Raw genomic sequence first — 15290 nt, forward strand, 5'->3', positions numbered from 1 at the left:
CGACCTGGGGACATTTATGGTCCCCTCCCCAGATGGGGACTCTGAGGCTGGTGTAGGAGTCGCCATGATTTTAAAATTTTCGAGTAAGGATGTGTGTTATTAGGTGCTTGTAGTTTTGTGTGGAGGAAGAGAGTTGTCTTTAGAGGGCAGGCTGTGACTACCCCCTTGTGTTGTGAGACACAAAGGGAAACGTTCAGTGAGGTCACAGCTGGGTTTAATGATAAGTTCACAGCACCCCCTGAACAGAGCTTTAGACCTCACTGGGAGTAATTATCGTTTCGGCAAGTGTAATGCCAACCCTGGTTTATTTACCATTTTCACCATAATAATTCTATTGAGTATTTATTCTGACAAAAGATAAGCTACAAAGGTGTTTTATGAGTTAGTTTTATTCCAGGACAGGAACTGAAGCATGTGAATGTATAGAGAAAGATGAACTGTCACAATTTAATACAGGAATGTAACATAAGTTCTCCTTTTACCACATTTTTTATTTGTAATGACTTATTTGTATGGTAAACATAGCTCATTATTTACCAAGTAAGACTGTATGAAAGCAGAGCGAGTGCACAAGGCTGGGAGATCATGTGTTGTTTATGAGTGTGACATTGCAACACCTATACCAGCTTTTGTGCTAGTGGAGGTGTCTTTCTTTTCTCTCTCTCTCTCTCTCTCTCTCTCTCTCTCTCTCTCTCTCTCTCTCTCTCTCTCTCTCTCTCTCTCTCTCTCTCTCTCTCTCTCTCTCTCTCTCTCTCTCTCTCTCTCCCTCAAGAGGGACACCAGGCAAAAAAATAAATAGATAAAGTAAAAAAATAGAAAATAAATAAATAAATGAATAAATGAAATAGATAAATAAATTAATTAATTAAATTAAAAACCTGCCCACTGTGGTATCAGTCATCAAAAATTGAAGGATAAGTATCTTGAAACCTCCCTCTGGAAGGAGTTCAAGTCATGGGAAAGAAGAAATATAGACACAGCCAGGGAGTTCCAGAGTTTACCAGAAAAAAGGGATGAATGATTGAGAATGCTGGTTAATTAACTCTTGCATTAAAGAGGTGGACAGAATAGGAGTGAGAGAAAGTAGAAAGTTTTTCGTGGTGAGACTGCAGGAAGAGGAGAGGGATGCAGTCAGCAAGATCAGAAGAGCAGTTAATGTGAAAACAGCAGTAGAAGATAACAAGAGTTGAAACTTTATTGCAATGAGAGAGAGGTTGAAGGCAGTCAGGTAGTGGAGAGGAGTTGATGAGATGAAATACTTTTGATTCTGCCCTGTCTAGAAAAGCAGTATGTGTGGAACCCCCCACAAACATGTAAAACATTCTTGATATATGGACAGAGTTAGCATCTGGGGGTGTGAGAAAAATTGGTGGAGGTGACTCAGAAAACTTATCTTCATATAGGCTGTCTTAGTTAGAGATAAGATTTGAACTTCCCAGTTTAGATTATTAGTAAAGGAGAGACCAAGGATGTTCATTGTAGAAGAAGGGGACAGGTAAGTGTCATTGGAGAAGAGGTGATAGTTATTTGGAAGATTGTCTTGAGTTGATATACGGGATTGAGTTTTTGAGACAATGAACAACACTAAGTTTGCTTTGCCTCATTCATAAATTTTATAGAGACCTGAAATCAGGGATTTTGTGGCTTCTTTGTGTGAACTGTTTAATTCACAAAGGACTAGATGTCTGTGAAAAGACAAAAAGTGCAGGGTGGTATTGTCAATGTAGGAGTGGATAGGACAAAAAGTCTGGCTAGAAGATCACTGATGAATAATAGGAAATGAGTGGATGACAGGACAGAACTGGACATGGTTTCCATCCTACTCTCCATAATATTGGAGTTTTAGTTCTTTTGCAATTTTCTTTACAACAGATTCCATAATTCCCATATTTGCAATTTTCTTTACAACAGATTCCATAATTCCCATATGTGAGCTCTCAAATATCCTCCAGTAATGAGGCCTGGCTGACTGACGATTTCGAGGAGTTAAAGAGGAAATCTAAGCTGCTACCTACCTTTTTATATGAATGATTATGTGTAAAAATAAAGCGTCTCTAAGAATATTACTACAATCAACTAAAAATAGTCTCAGTGTTAAAATGAACTTATAATTAATTATTTTATACCTAGTTAGACAGTTTTTATGGTAGCTTGGAGAAGCCATGGCAAAAAGAAGTGAAATGAAAAGTGAATCATATTACTGTATATGGAACTAACCATAAGATGTGCTCAAGAGAGAATGTCAAAATTTTTTTTGTAGAAATTATTAACATGAAATTATTTTCTAACAATATTTTTATTTTAAGGATTTTTATTATACTCTTTGTTCAACAAATGTGGTACATCACTGACAATTGTTTCAGCAATAGCAGAAAAGTCAGACTGCAGCAGCATTGTATTTTGTGATCATCAGCCTGAAAATTCTTCTACTGACTTTGATGAAGAGAGTGATGAAGATGAAGATGACTGGCTGATGGAAAGTTTGAGGTGAGTTAACTTAGAGAATATTGTGTCAGTTCTTCTTGTGTTAATGAAACTTCTGTCAAGAACAAGATGTTGCCATAGATCATGTAATTATGTGTGAATTAGTAATATTTGTGGCATAATATAATGATACTATATCATGTAATACAAAATATTAGATTCCACACTTCATTTTCCGCCTGACTTTAGCATCTGGTCGCAAATAGATCTTCTGAAGATTATTCGGCCATTATTATTTCGACTGATTTGATATAAGTTATCATAGCACAGTAAACCTTCGATAAACTGAACCTCATTAAACTGAATTTCGGATAAACCAACCCCTTTGTGCCAACTGAACTTCCCTTGGTAAACTGACAACACGTTCGGTTTATCAGACGAGTTTGAAAGCTGACTGAACATGCTGGTGATGCTGTGTGTATCCCTTGGGTAAGTTGACCACTGGTGTGGGCCTGGGCCTGGGCCGGGCCAAAAGAACACAGCTCAGTATATGGCTGGTGTAGTTATCTGGTGTAGTCTGGTGGTATGTGCATCACTTGGCTTCCTCCCCCTTCATCTCATAGCAACACTTCTCAACATGGCAACACAGCATCCCTTCCTTGTTTGGTGAGTACAGCACAGTCAAAATACTTCTGTTTGATCTACCCTATTATTTATACATTAAAAAAAACATGAAAAGAAGCCACCCATTTTAAACATACTTGTCACCAACACATCACTGTATAAATCAACCCTCAGTCAGTTTATAAGATGCTATTCTGACCATCTTATAAACCAAATTTTTTGGATAAACCGTCAGGCATCTAGCCCCAGTTAGTTCAGTTTATCAAGGATTTACTGTATTTAAAATTGTATGAAGTTGTTTAAGATAGCTGCTTTAGTTTTTTGTTGAAAAGTAGGATCTTTTGTGATTTATTTGCAAAATAAAGGAATTATATTTTCACTTACATAAGAAAACTTAACATTTTATATATATATATATATATATATATATATATATATATATATATATATATATATATATATATATATATATATATATATATATATATATATATATATATATATATATATATATATATATATATATATAAGATAGAACAGGTTCTAAGTTATAGTTAAGATAAGCAAGGATACACCAGACTTTCTTCTGCAGTAAATGAAGAAGGAAGTCTGGTGTATCCCTGCTTACCTTAAAAAAAAAAAAAAAAAAAAAAAAAAAAAAATGTATATATATATATATATATATATATATATATATATATATATATATATATATATATATATATATATATATATATATATATATATATATATATATATATATATATGCAGAGGAACCTCGGTTTTTGAACTCAATTCATTCCTGAATGCCATTCGAAATCTGAAATGTTCCAAAACCGAAACTAACTGCCCCATAGGGATCAATATAAAATAGATTAATCCGTTCCCAGACACCTGTCATCATGTCTTGGCGGGTAATGACCGGCGCTCCCACTGCTAAGATGGCTGCTCCACAACATCTCCAGCTCAGAAAATATTTACCCAGAAAGGATGTATTGAATGAACTTAGTGACACAAAACTCATCAAAAGATATTGTTTAGACCATGCAGGTATTCTCTTTCTCACTGATCAAGTGAGGGAAGCCTTACAGAGTGACATAGAGAGGAGCAACCCACTCACTGCCAAAATGAAGGTGACATCCTGCTGTAGTGATGGCATTGTGGGTCATAGAGAGATCCATAGGATGCTCAGGATTACTCCTGAATGCTGAACCTTGTTTGAGGTTCTTCAACTGGATCACCTTTAACTTATTTCAAAGATTGAATTACTGTCTTACCCACTATGTCTCCCTTCTAAATATATAAAAACAAAGGAAATATTTATAGAAACTATCAATTATGACAGTTTTTGCTGTGTCTTTTAGTATTTAAAATCAAGTAAATTTATTTGAAAACCGAATTATAGTACGGCAACTGAAGCAGTTGCAAGTAAAAAATTTTGTTCAAAAACCGATTTGTTTGGAAAGGGAGGTATTTGGTAACTGACATTCCACTGTATGTATATATATATATATATATATATATATATATATATATATATATATATATATATATATATATATATATATATATATATATATATATATATATATATATATATATACAGTGATTATAGTCATACCTTGTGATTTGAACATCCTTTAGTTTGAACAACTCTCAATTTGAACAGGGTTGGCAAACAAATTTTGTCCTCCAGTTTGAACACAAACACCCATTCAGGTGATGGCACTTGGTCAGCCTTCTTGTGTTTCTCCCTTTCTCCCTTCCTTTCCCTCCCTGCCCTTCTCTCCCTCTCCCTTCCCTACCCTCTCCATCCCTCCCCATATCCTTCATCTCTCTCTCTCTCTCTCTCTCTCTCTCTCTCTCTCTCTCTCTCTCTCTCTCTCTCTCTCTCTCTCTCTCTCTCTCTCTCTCTCTCTCTCTCTCTCTCTCTCTCTCTCTCTCTCTCTCTCTCTCTCTCTCTCTCTCTCTCTCTCTCTCTCTCTCTCTCTCTCTCTCTCTCTCTCTCTCTCTCTCTCTCTCTCTCTCTCTCTCTCTCTCTCTCAGATGAGTTAACAGAAAAAGAGAGAGAGAGAGAGAGAGAGAGAGAGAGAGAGAGAGAGAGAGAGAGAGAGAGAGAGAGAGAGAGAGAGAGAGAGGGGGGGGGGGGAAGAGGCAGGTAGCAGCCTTAAAGGGAGCATTATACCCAAAGTTTGGTAAATAGAGGTTCATTATATTGAGGGTTTACTGTATATATTAGTTTAATCCCTTTTCATTTCACAGTATATTGTATTTTTTAAATTAGAATATTATGTACTTATAATAGTTGCTTTTATTGTGTTAAAATGAATTTAAAATGTATTTAATAAGTGTGAAATGTATATTTTATGGCTTGAACTATAAACAAGGCAGAGCCTTGTATGGGTGGTTTCCCATATTTTTGGATTTTTTGCTTTTTGCAGGAGGCTTTGGAATGTAACCCCTGTGAGTAGCAGGGGAACGCTGTATTTCAAATCAAGTAACTTTATTCGAGAACCAAATTATGGTATGGCAACCAAAGCAATTATGAGTTCAAAATTTTGTTCAAAAACATTTTTCTATGAAAAGCGTGGCATTCAGTAACCAAGGTTCCACTGTATATATATATATATACGAGTATATATATATATATATATATATAGAGAGAGAGAGAGAGAGAGAGAGAGAGAGAGAGAGAGAGAGAGAGAGAGAGAGAGAGAGAGAGAGAGAGAGAGAGAGTGGAACCTTGGTTCTCGAACTTAATTAGTTCGAGAAATGTTTGAAAACTGAAACTATTTTCCCCATAGGGATCAATGTAAAATAGATTAATCCATTCCCAGACACCCATCCACCATGTCCTAGCAGGCAATGACTGTTGCTCCCACTGGTGAGATGGCCACTACACGGTATCTCCAGCTTAGAAATTTTTTTTATCCAGAAAGGATGTATTGAATGAACTTAGTGACACAGAACTCATCAAAAGATATTGTTTAGACCATGCAGGTATCCTCTTTGTCACCAATCAAGTACTCTTACTTGATTGGTAACAAAGAGAATGCCTAACCTTACAGAGTGACAGAGAAAATCAACCCATTCACCGCCAAAATGAAGGTGATCATAACACTTAGACATCTTGTTGCTGGGAAAAGATACTGAAAAAATGTGGTTGTGCTGTAGTGATGGCATTGTGGGTCATAGAGAGAGCCATAGGAGGCTTGGGATTACTCCTGACTGTTGAACCTTGTTTTGTATACATCGAAGTTCTTCAACTTCTTCAGAGGGATCATGTTTAACTTATTTCAAAGATTGAATTACTGTCTTACTCTCTGTGTCTTTCCTCCAAATATATAAAAACAAAGGAAATATTTATAGAAACTTTAAATTAGTAATACATGGCAGCTTTTGCTACATCTTGTAGCATTTGAAATCAAGTAACTTGGTTCGAAAACCGAATTATGGTATGGCAACTGAAGCAATTGAGAGCTAAAATTTTTGTTGGCTACCGAGTTGTTTGGAAAGGGAGATGTTCAGTAACCAAGGTTCCACAGTATATATATATATATATATATATATATATATATATATATATATATATATATATATATATATATATATATATATATATATATATATATATATTAAACACAATGTTTTTCAAGATACAAGCTGTCACTTGAATGATTTTTTGCTTTCAGTTGCAACCCAAAATCTGAGGTATGAGTGAGCTTTAGCTATGCTGCCACTAGTTGGTACAGCAAGTGCCACAACATCTGCCCAGCATTTCTTGTCTTAATCATTCACTTCATGTGTTTTATACATTTATTATTTATAAATACATTTTCTTACAGTAAACCCTTGATATAACAAACACATGGAGAGAGAGAGAGAGAGAGAGAGAGAGAGAGAGAGAGAGAGAGAGAGAGAGAGAGAGAGAGAGAGAGAGAGGGAGAGAGAGAGAGAGATGAATTATGGTTGTGTGACAACCAGATAGTGACCATGACAATAGCTGATGATTCGATGCTCTCTCTCTCTCTCTCTCTCTCTCTCTCTCTCTCTCTCAGATAAATTACACACACACACACACACACACACACACACACACACACACACACACACACACACAAACACAGATAGAGAGAGAGAGAGAGAGAGAGAGAGAGAGAGAGAGAGAGAGAGAGAGAGAGAGAGTTGTGTGTGTCTCAGCTAATGACCTTGATGGCCAGTGATGCAACACTCTCTCTCTCTCTCTCTCTCTCTCTCTCTCTCTCTCTCTCTCTCTCTCTCTCTCTCTCTCTCTCTCTCTCTCTCTCTCTCTCTCTCTCTCTCAAATAAGTTAAGAGAGAGAGAGAGAGAGAGAGAGAGAGAGAGAGAGAGAGAGAGAGAGAGAGAGAGAGAGAGAGAGAGAGAGAGAGAGAGAGATACATCACTCAAGGTCACTCACTAGCTATCACACAGCCACAGTTCTTCTTTCTAACATCTAGTTGACTGTGTGTTGGCCCAACTCTCCTACATTTTAAGATCTAGGATGTTCGTAAAATAAAGCAAGCATTCAATAGTTTTGAAATATGAACAGTTTCATAAAATAAAATGAGCATTTGATACCCTTAAAGGGATCCTTATACCAGAAATTCAGTAAACAGAGGTTCGTTATATCAACAGTTTACTGTAGTTAAAAACGTGTAGTAATAAAATTTGGGTATTTTTTAGGGAGGCTAGGATGGATTAATGGCATTTCAGTTCATTTCATTGGAGAAAATTGATTTGACATAAGAGCAAATTGAGTTATGAGCTCTGTTATGGAATGATTTTAATTTGTAAGTCAAGGTAACACTGTATATATATATATATATATATATATATATATATATATATATATATATATATATATATATATATATATATATATATATATATATATATATATATATATATATATATATATATATATATATATATATATATATATATATATATATTTTTTTTTTTTTTTTTTTCATTTACATATTTGAGTGTATTTATGCCAAGTGATTCCCCCATTGGTTATGGGGCAGCTGATGTAAATGCTGAGTAGTTCACCACACTTTTAAGGAAAGGTGCATGTCGAATGTCCTTTTAAAGATTCCATTTTAAGAGATTAACTTGGAAAGATAATTAAAATGAAATAAGGGTAAATGGGGAAATATGAATTAATTAATGCCATTAAACAAATTTTTGTGTATCACTTTATAATTTGAGGATTATAACTTCAGGCCAACATTTGAGGAGGCTGGAGACTCTAGTCACATAGAATTCCAGTCATCCAAGGAGGAGCAGGCCCAGTCAGGACCAAAGCATGACTCTGTGGATGGCAGTCTGTCAACTCCAGCTCTAGCAAGAGTGAAGAAGCTGAAGTTTCTCTACATTCAGATGCAGCTTTGTGAAAAGAGCACGTTGAGGTAATGCATGGTTATGGTCCTTTCCTCAAAGAGGAAACTTGAAGTTGCTGTTGTAATGTTTTGATGAGATTGTAAACGAATTTATTTGATATTCACATACAGCAAAATTCCGTCATGTTGGACCTAGTTGTAGATCACCTAAGGTGGATTGAGGCTTAATGGATGGAAGAGGAAGAAAAATGAAAGAGAAGGTAGAGGGACTTTATAAAGGAAGATTTGATTGAAAAACAACTGTCAGGAGAGGTGTTGAAAGCATTGACCCTGCATGAAGTTGGAGATATACAGAAAAAGAAGAGGCTTTATGTAGATTGTGGACATTATGTTGGTAAAACACTATATGAGTTCAAGGAAGTATCACAGCAAACCAAATTCTTCATAAATTTCAAGTTCTTCATATACTCTTGTTGATTCATTCAAGCCTTCCCACTTTATTAGCATATCTTTCACACATTTACTCCTCAGCATTATCCTTCAGTCTTCCTGGCAACCTTCCACTCTGACTAAGATCCACAATTTGACTTGCATTTGTCATCCTCTCAGTGTGTCCAAACTATTGTAGTGTATTTGTTTTTAGCAATTCCATCAATCTACACTATTTCATTCTTACAAGTTTCCATAATTTACTGTTAATCTTTCCATAATTTTGCAGAATACCTTTATAGATTATTTTCAGTTACTTTATTTTCCTGTTGTTTCCTGTTTTTTTGGCTGCTGTTCCTTTGAAGTGTTATTGTACCACTTTTCTTTATATTTACCTAATACAAATGGAGACTTAAGCTCATGCTGGAATTTCAGGCATTGAAATTACAAAAAGTGTGGATTATGTCGTGTGTGTAGACTTTCAACATTATTAATTTTTTTTGCATTTCTTTCAACAGACAAGCTATCGACAATGGTCTGTACCTTGATATTGATCGCATGTGGAGGCTCTTCAGGGAGATGGTGAATGGCCTTGACTACATACATTCTCAAGGCCTGATTCATCGGGATCTGAAGCCTGGCAATGTTTTCCTTGATTCCACTGATCATGTAAAGATTGGAGATTTTGGACTTGCAACTGCAGCAATTAAAGCAAAAACAACTGTTGGTATGATATCTAAATCTGATGTAGAAGAAAGCAAAGATACTTTTTTAACTGGCCAAGTGGGTACTACTTTATACATTGCACCGGAAATCACTAAAGTAACTGGGAAAGTAACTTACACTAACAAGGTTGATATATACAGCCTTGGCATAATTTTCTTTGAAATGGTATATCCTCCTCTAACAACAGGTATGGAGAGAGTCAAAGTTCTCTCAGACCTAAGATCACCAGACATCATTCTGCCTGAAGACTTCCCTAAGAGGAAATCCTCATCACAAAGTGACTTGATACATTTACTGCTCCAACAAGATCCTCAGGCAAGACCTTCTACAACAGAAATTTTGAAGTCACCACTTTTGCCTCCTCCAACTGCTGAAGAACAGAAGTTTGTAGCAACTTTGGAAGCCAGATTACAAAATGTTAGATCTTCTGACTACCAGAAAATTCTTAATCTTGTATTTAAACCCTCAGCTCAGCCAGAATTAGAAGCAACATATGAAGTAAGACATGAATGTTCTTCAGATCACTGGCACTACTGGAAGGGTGACTACTTACAATCACTGATAGCTGCAATATTTAAGGCTCATGGAGCAGTATGGGTTCCAAACTCTTTTTATATTCCCAAAGGATCATTTTATACAGACAAAGATAATCTACTTACACTCATGACAAACAAAGGGGAGTTGATATCAGCCCAGTATGAGTTAAGGTATCCTTTTGCTCGCTTTGTTGCAAGAAATGAAATAATGTCTCTCAGGAGATATTGTATTGACCGAGTGCAGCGAGCATTCAAGGTATCAGGAATCCATCCAAGAGAATCCTTTGAATGTTCTTTTGATGTTGTTTCTTCAAAGAGGGAACTACCAGAGTCTTCAGCAAGGGTACTTCTTGTTGCTCAAGATGTCATACAAGAAGTTTTACAGAGGAGAAGTCATGAAGTATATATTCGTCTTGGCCACATGGACTTAGTTCGTATCATACTAACTTACTGTGGAATAAATGAACAGTTACATCCTCAAGTTTTATCACTTCTAAAGGTAAGATTATAATGAGGTTTGTTTTTAAGTGTTTAAATACTAAATTGCAAAATATTAATTTTTGAACATCACCATACATCTCTAAATGATGAAGGACGATGTACTATATACCAGTTCCCAGTTTAAGAACCACTGGATTTGACAATGGCAGATTTATGGTACATGTACTCTGGTTGTACTAGTTAACTATTTAACATTTGTATGTGAACAGGGATGAAATACAACAGACCATTAGGCAGGGCAATATGCAAGATGTGGGAATACAGTCTTGGTGCATTCAGTATTATTGAAAACTTAGATTGACATTTATTTACAGAGGTAAAAATATTCAGCAAAAGTAAAAGTGAGAGAAATTTGTGGCAAAGTTGCACTTGCTTTATAACTGTTATTCTGGATCTCCCTCATCCTTCACTAACCATAATGTGATGGGTGTTATGGTTCTGGTTTTGTGTATGCAGCTTGTCTACCTACCCCACCACAAATGCATTCAATTGGAGGCAAGGTTGCATTAGACCCATTGTTATAGAAATTTATTTAATTTCTGTGATAAAGATTACATCTATAATTAGATTATTTTTTAACCCTTAAAGGGTGGGTGATGGATTTTCCAGTTTCCCTCTTCCTGCTCTCGTTTGAAGTTCATGTGGTGATTTTTAGTTGCCGTGGTTCCTAGGCCTTTGTGCGACTACTGTGTTCTCACTCAGTGTCTCTGTAAATGTCATGATGATAAGATTGCAAATTTTTTTTTTCTGCTTCTGATTCAGAACCAGACTTTCTGCAACCAGGCTCATAAACCTGCTCCTGACATGAGAAAATGTAAGGGAGACCACGTGAGCCACAAATTTGGTGACCATTGTGAAAATGTAGTAAAGTAAGGTTATCAGTGAGAAGGACAAGGAAGAATAGCCACTCACTATGTAAATACTAGGTAGAGTTCAACACACAGGTCTGCTGCAGGAAAAAAAAAGTTACTCTTCTTCAGTACGCCACCACAGAAAAAACATGACTCAGGGACTCCATGTTTGTGAAAGATTAAGGAAGGATGGATAAATTTGAAGCTACTAATTCAGTCAGAGCTGTGAAATTTATAATTTCCATGAAAATGTCAAAACATTGCCACACTGAGAGAAGGGATTTACATCAACGTCCCTGGTCTTTAGGCTTTCGGGGGTTAAGTATAATAAAATTATTGATGATTAAAGGGTATGTGGTGGAATGATACTGTGCTGGAAACTTGCTCAAGAGGTGAGAACACTATAATAAAAGTATACATTATTTTCTTTACTGAAGAAACTAGAATTAGCAACCTAAATTTTAGAGTCAGATAGCTTATATAATAATGCTGAGTTTATAGATGTTTAATTGTAATATTATTTTCAGTTTAGTTTAATTTAGTTTTATTGCATGTTTATTAACCATTTTACAGGAATGGAACACAGCCAGAATGATGCTGGACACTCTCATAGAGTACATGTGTGCTCTTGGTGTGTCCAAGTCCTCAACTGAAACACTGAAGGGATTTCTCTACATGGATGGTCCCTTGGAAGATGTTGTGACCAACCTTCAGAACAAAGGTCTCAGCTCACGCCGCAGGACCATGGCAGGAACTCTCAGGAGCGTTTTGGCTCATCTCATGGAAATCAGAGAAACATCTGTAATTATGGGAGTCAAGGTGAGATGTTTTTATGCCCATCCATTTTATCTTCACTTTAAAGGATGTATTGAAAAATTGTGCATCATCATGTTTTCATAGTACAGGTTCATGAAATGTAAATCACTAGAAAATGGGATGTGTTTCAGCATCACCACTCCTTAGCTTCCCTTTCCATCTTTGGCTTAGCAGGGATGTCAGTCTGGTATATAAATAGATAGGATCCTATCCTCCATTTCCATGAATATTCATGAGAATGTAAAAAAAATATGGGGAAGTACACTATCTGCAATTGTTTTAGGAGAATAGACTGTGCAGTAAATACAGTTGTCCAACATTTTCTTTCAATTTCTTGTAGTGTAGTGAGATAAAGGATGTAAAATGCTGTTCTATTTTCTGAAAATTGTTTATTTTATTTCATAGTTTGAGATCCGCCTTCGTCCACTCATGGTGGCAGATGCCAGTCTGTATTGTGGAGTAATGTGGCAGTTTTTGATGGATGTCAACAGGAAAAGGAAAGTAACCCAAGATCTCCTTGCTCAGGGAGGTTCATATGAACATTTGATCCACCAGCACAGGTCAGTCTTCTTTCAGAGAGAGAGAGAGAAAGAGAGAGAGAGAGAGAGAGAGAGAGAGAGAGAGAGAGAGAGAGAGAGAGAGAGAGAGAGAGAGAGAGCAGGGGGAGGGGTGATTGTAATGAGGAAAAATGCAATAGTCTATTCACTCAAACCATGCATCTGGAGCCTTGATTAGATTTGTAACAGCCTCGCTAATTGACTTGCTGCTCTCTCTTGCTCACATACACTGTTGCTGCCACTCATACATGCTGTCATGATACATGCTTCTGTATTGACTGCCCTTATGGTGAATGTGCGTTATGGAGACTGAAGAGCCAATGGAAAAAAATTAATGGTTCCAGGGAACCAGAAAATAATATAAAAATGCACAATTTTCCAAAAATTACGTAAAAATGAGCACATTTGCACTACTAAATTTGAGACAACACAACAAATATGTGTAGTATCATCCTGAGTTTCACACCTAGTCTTAAATTCTTACCATCCCAAGTTTTGTGTATTATCACCCTGAATTTTGCACTGCTTTGACAAGTATAGGTCACATTTACCTACTGGCAGCATCATGCATATACATACAGTAAATCCTGCCAAAGTCAGAGCTCTCTCTCTCTCTCTCTCTCTCTCTCTCTCTCTGTGAAAATAAGAATAATCCTAAGGATTGCTAAATAGAATGAGAGGGAATTTAGAATGAAAATGGAATTGTGTATGAGAGTGAGAAATGATGAAGCAAAAATTACATAAAATGAGAGAGAGAGAGAGAGAGAGAGAGAGAGAGAGAGAGAGAGAGAGAGAGAGAGAGAGAGAGAGTAAGAGAGAGAGAGAGATTTTATTTCTTTATCCCTCTGACAGATAAGAGGAGAAGAGGTTACAGGGAGGGGGGTGTAAGAAAAGAAGAAAAAAGGGAGAGGAAAGAAAAAAAGGAGGAAGGGACGTGTGTGATAGGTGATCAGCAGCTTGCATACCTTGTGAGTTAATCTTACGAGGCTTATTTTGTTATTCTGATTAAACTTTTATTAAAATTTCAGTGCCAGCATGAATGGCAAGTTTATCTTGGTAGTTTTTATTTATTATTCCAATTAAATATATATTAAAATTCCAGTGCTTGCACTAGTGGTGAGTCTGTTATTACAGTTTTGGTTCGTTTTCCCAATTAAATATTTATTAAAATTTTGGAGCGTTATTGCAGTTGTATGTTATAATGACTGCATTGTTGCATACCCTACTGTACTATATATATATATATATATATATATATATATATATATATATATATATATATATATATATATATATATATATATATATATATATAATGAGGCATCTACAGCCAGAGTGATGTAAGCCCCCAAAAATAAAGAAAATATGAAAATACTGCGAGTTTTGCAAGTTTCAAAATTTTATATCTCTTCAATAGATTGAGTTAGAAAGTAATGATTGGTATAAAAATATTCAGTAATTTATTCCCTTTACAACTATTTAGTTGAATTACATTATGAAGTTACAATTAAATTACATCATTAAAAATAAATAGGTGACTGCAGTTTTCTTCTATATGATTTTGTCAAGGAACACTCAACTACATTAAAACTGTATCTAGTGCCCACACATTGTTTATTTCCTTTATTCTCTCAAGTTGTTTTACTTTCTGTGTGCTAATAGGGGAATCACAACCATTAAAAAATCTTCTCAGTGAACTCATCACTTTTATGAAGCAAAAATGTAAGCAACATACAAGTTATTCCTAATGTGACCACAGATGAAGAGAATGACACAAGCTTAAAAAAAATAATCAGCAAGAAACTAAAACAAAAGAACTAACAAACATTATGAAAATATACTGGTATAAAGGATAATAGAATGTAAGGAAATAATAAAATCATCTGATGCTTCCAAAGCTGATGTAGACTTCTCCCATGCTTCTTTGTCTTTTAGCAATATTTTTTCCATATTTCTTCCTCTGGAGTGTTCTGGCTCCTCAGGGGATATGCTGTTGTCCCTCATAATAATAAAAGGCTTACGTATTGTGTAAAAACAAAATTAAGTCAGAAGTCTGTCATTCAAGGGTAGTAAGCAGGCTGGAGGGAGGGAGAGTGTGAGATGTGGGGGGTGTAGGGGTGAGGAAATGTCCCAGCGTGAAACATAGCTAGCAACATGAGCCATCATTGGGTGGCTCTTCCCACTTTGTTGTGGTGAGGGAGTTACTTCTCTCTGGCCCCAGCAACTCATAGCTATCACTCAAACATGAGAAGAAGATTGCTTAGATAATTTCACTTGGATGGATTTTTGACTCAATTGGGAGGTCCATTCTGACATCCTTGCTCTTTCCCGTCATGGTAGGAAGGTTGGGAAAGACAGTGCAATAAAAGTAATAATTTTGGCCATGAGGTCACTTATATCACTCTGGCTCTGGCTGCCTTGTATATATATATATATATATATATATATATATATATATATATA

The 15290-nt window shown here is 35.8% G+C and overlaps 1 protein-coding gene across 5 annotated transcripts in view; it reads left to right on the forward strand.

Annotated features, from left to right (window-relative positions):
* The window catches only part of LOC135100472 (eIF-2-alpha kinase GCN2-like), an 88103-nt gene that overhangs the window by 48991 nt on the left and 23822 nt on the right, over positions 1-15290 (forward strand). For 4 of the 5 annotated variants that reach the window (XM_064003413.1, XM_064003410.1, XM_064003411.1 and 1 more), the window contains 5 exons: positions 2364-2487; positions 8295-8480; positions 9359-10601; positions 12028-12273; positions 12676-12830. In XM_064003413.1, coding sequence (XP_063859483.1) covers positions 2364-2487; positions 8295-8480; positions 9359-10601; positions 12028-12273; positions 12676-12830 — 1954 coding nt within the window. Of the gene's footprint in view, positions 1-2363; positions 2488-8294; positions 8481-9358; positions 10602-12027; positions 12274-12675; positions 12831-13679; positions 13796-15290 lie in introns of all 5 variants that reach the window. The other variant, XR_010268721.1, reaches the window with a different exon arrangement.

This window comes from Scylla paramamosain, chromosome 5, assembly GCF_035594125.1.
Source record: "Scylla paramamosain isolate STU-SP2022 chromosome 5, ASM3559412v1, whole genome shotgun sequence".
In the NCBI taxonomy this organism is placed as follows: domain Eukaryota; kingdom Metazoa; phylum Arthropoda; class Malacostraca; order Decapoda; family Portunidae; genus Scylla; species Scylla paramamosain.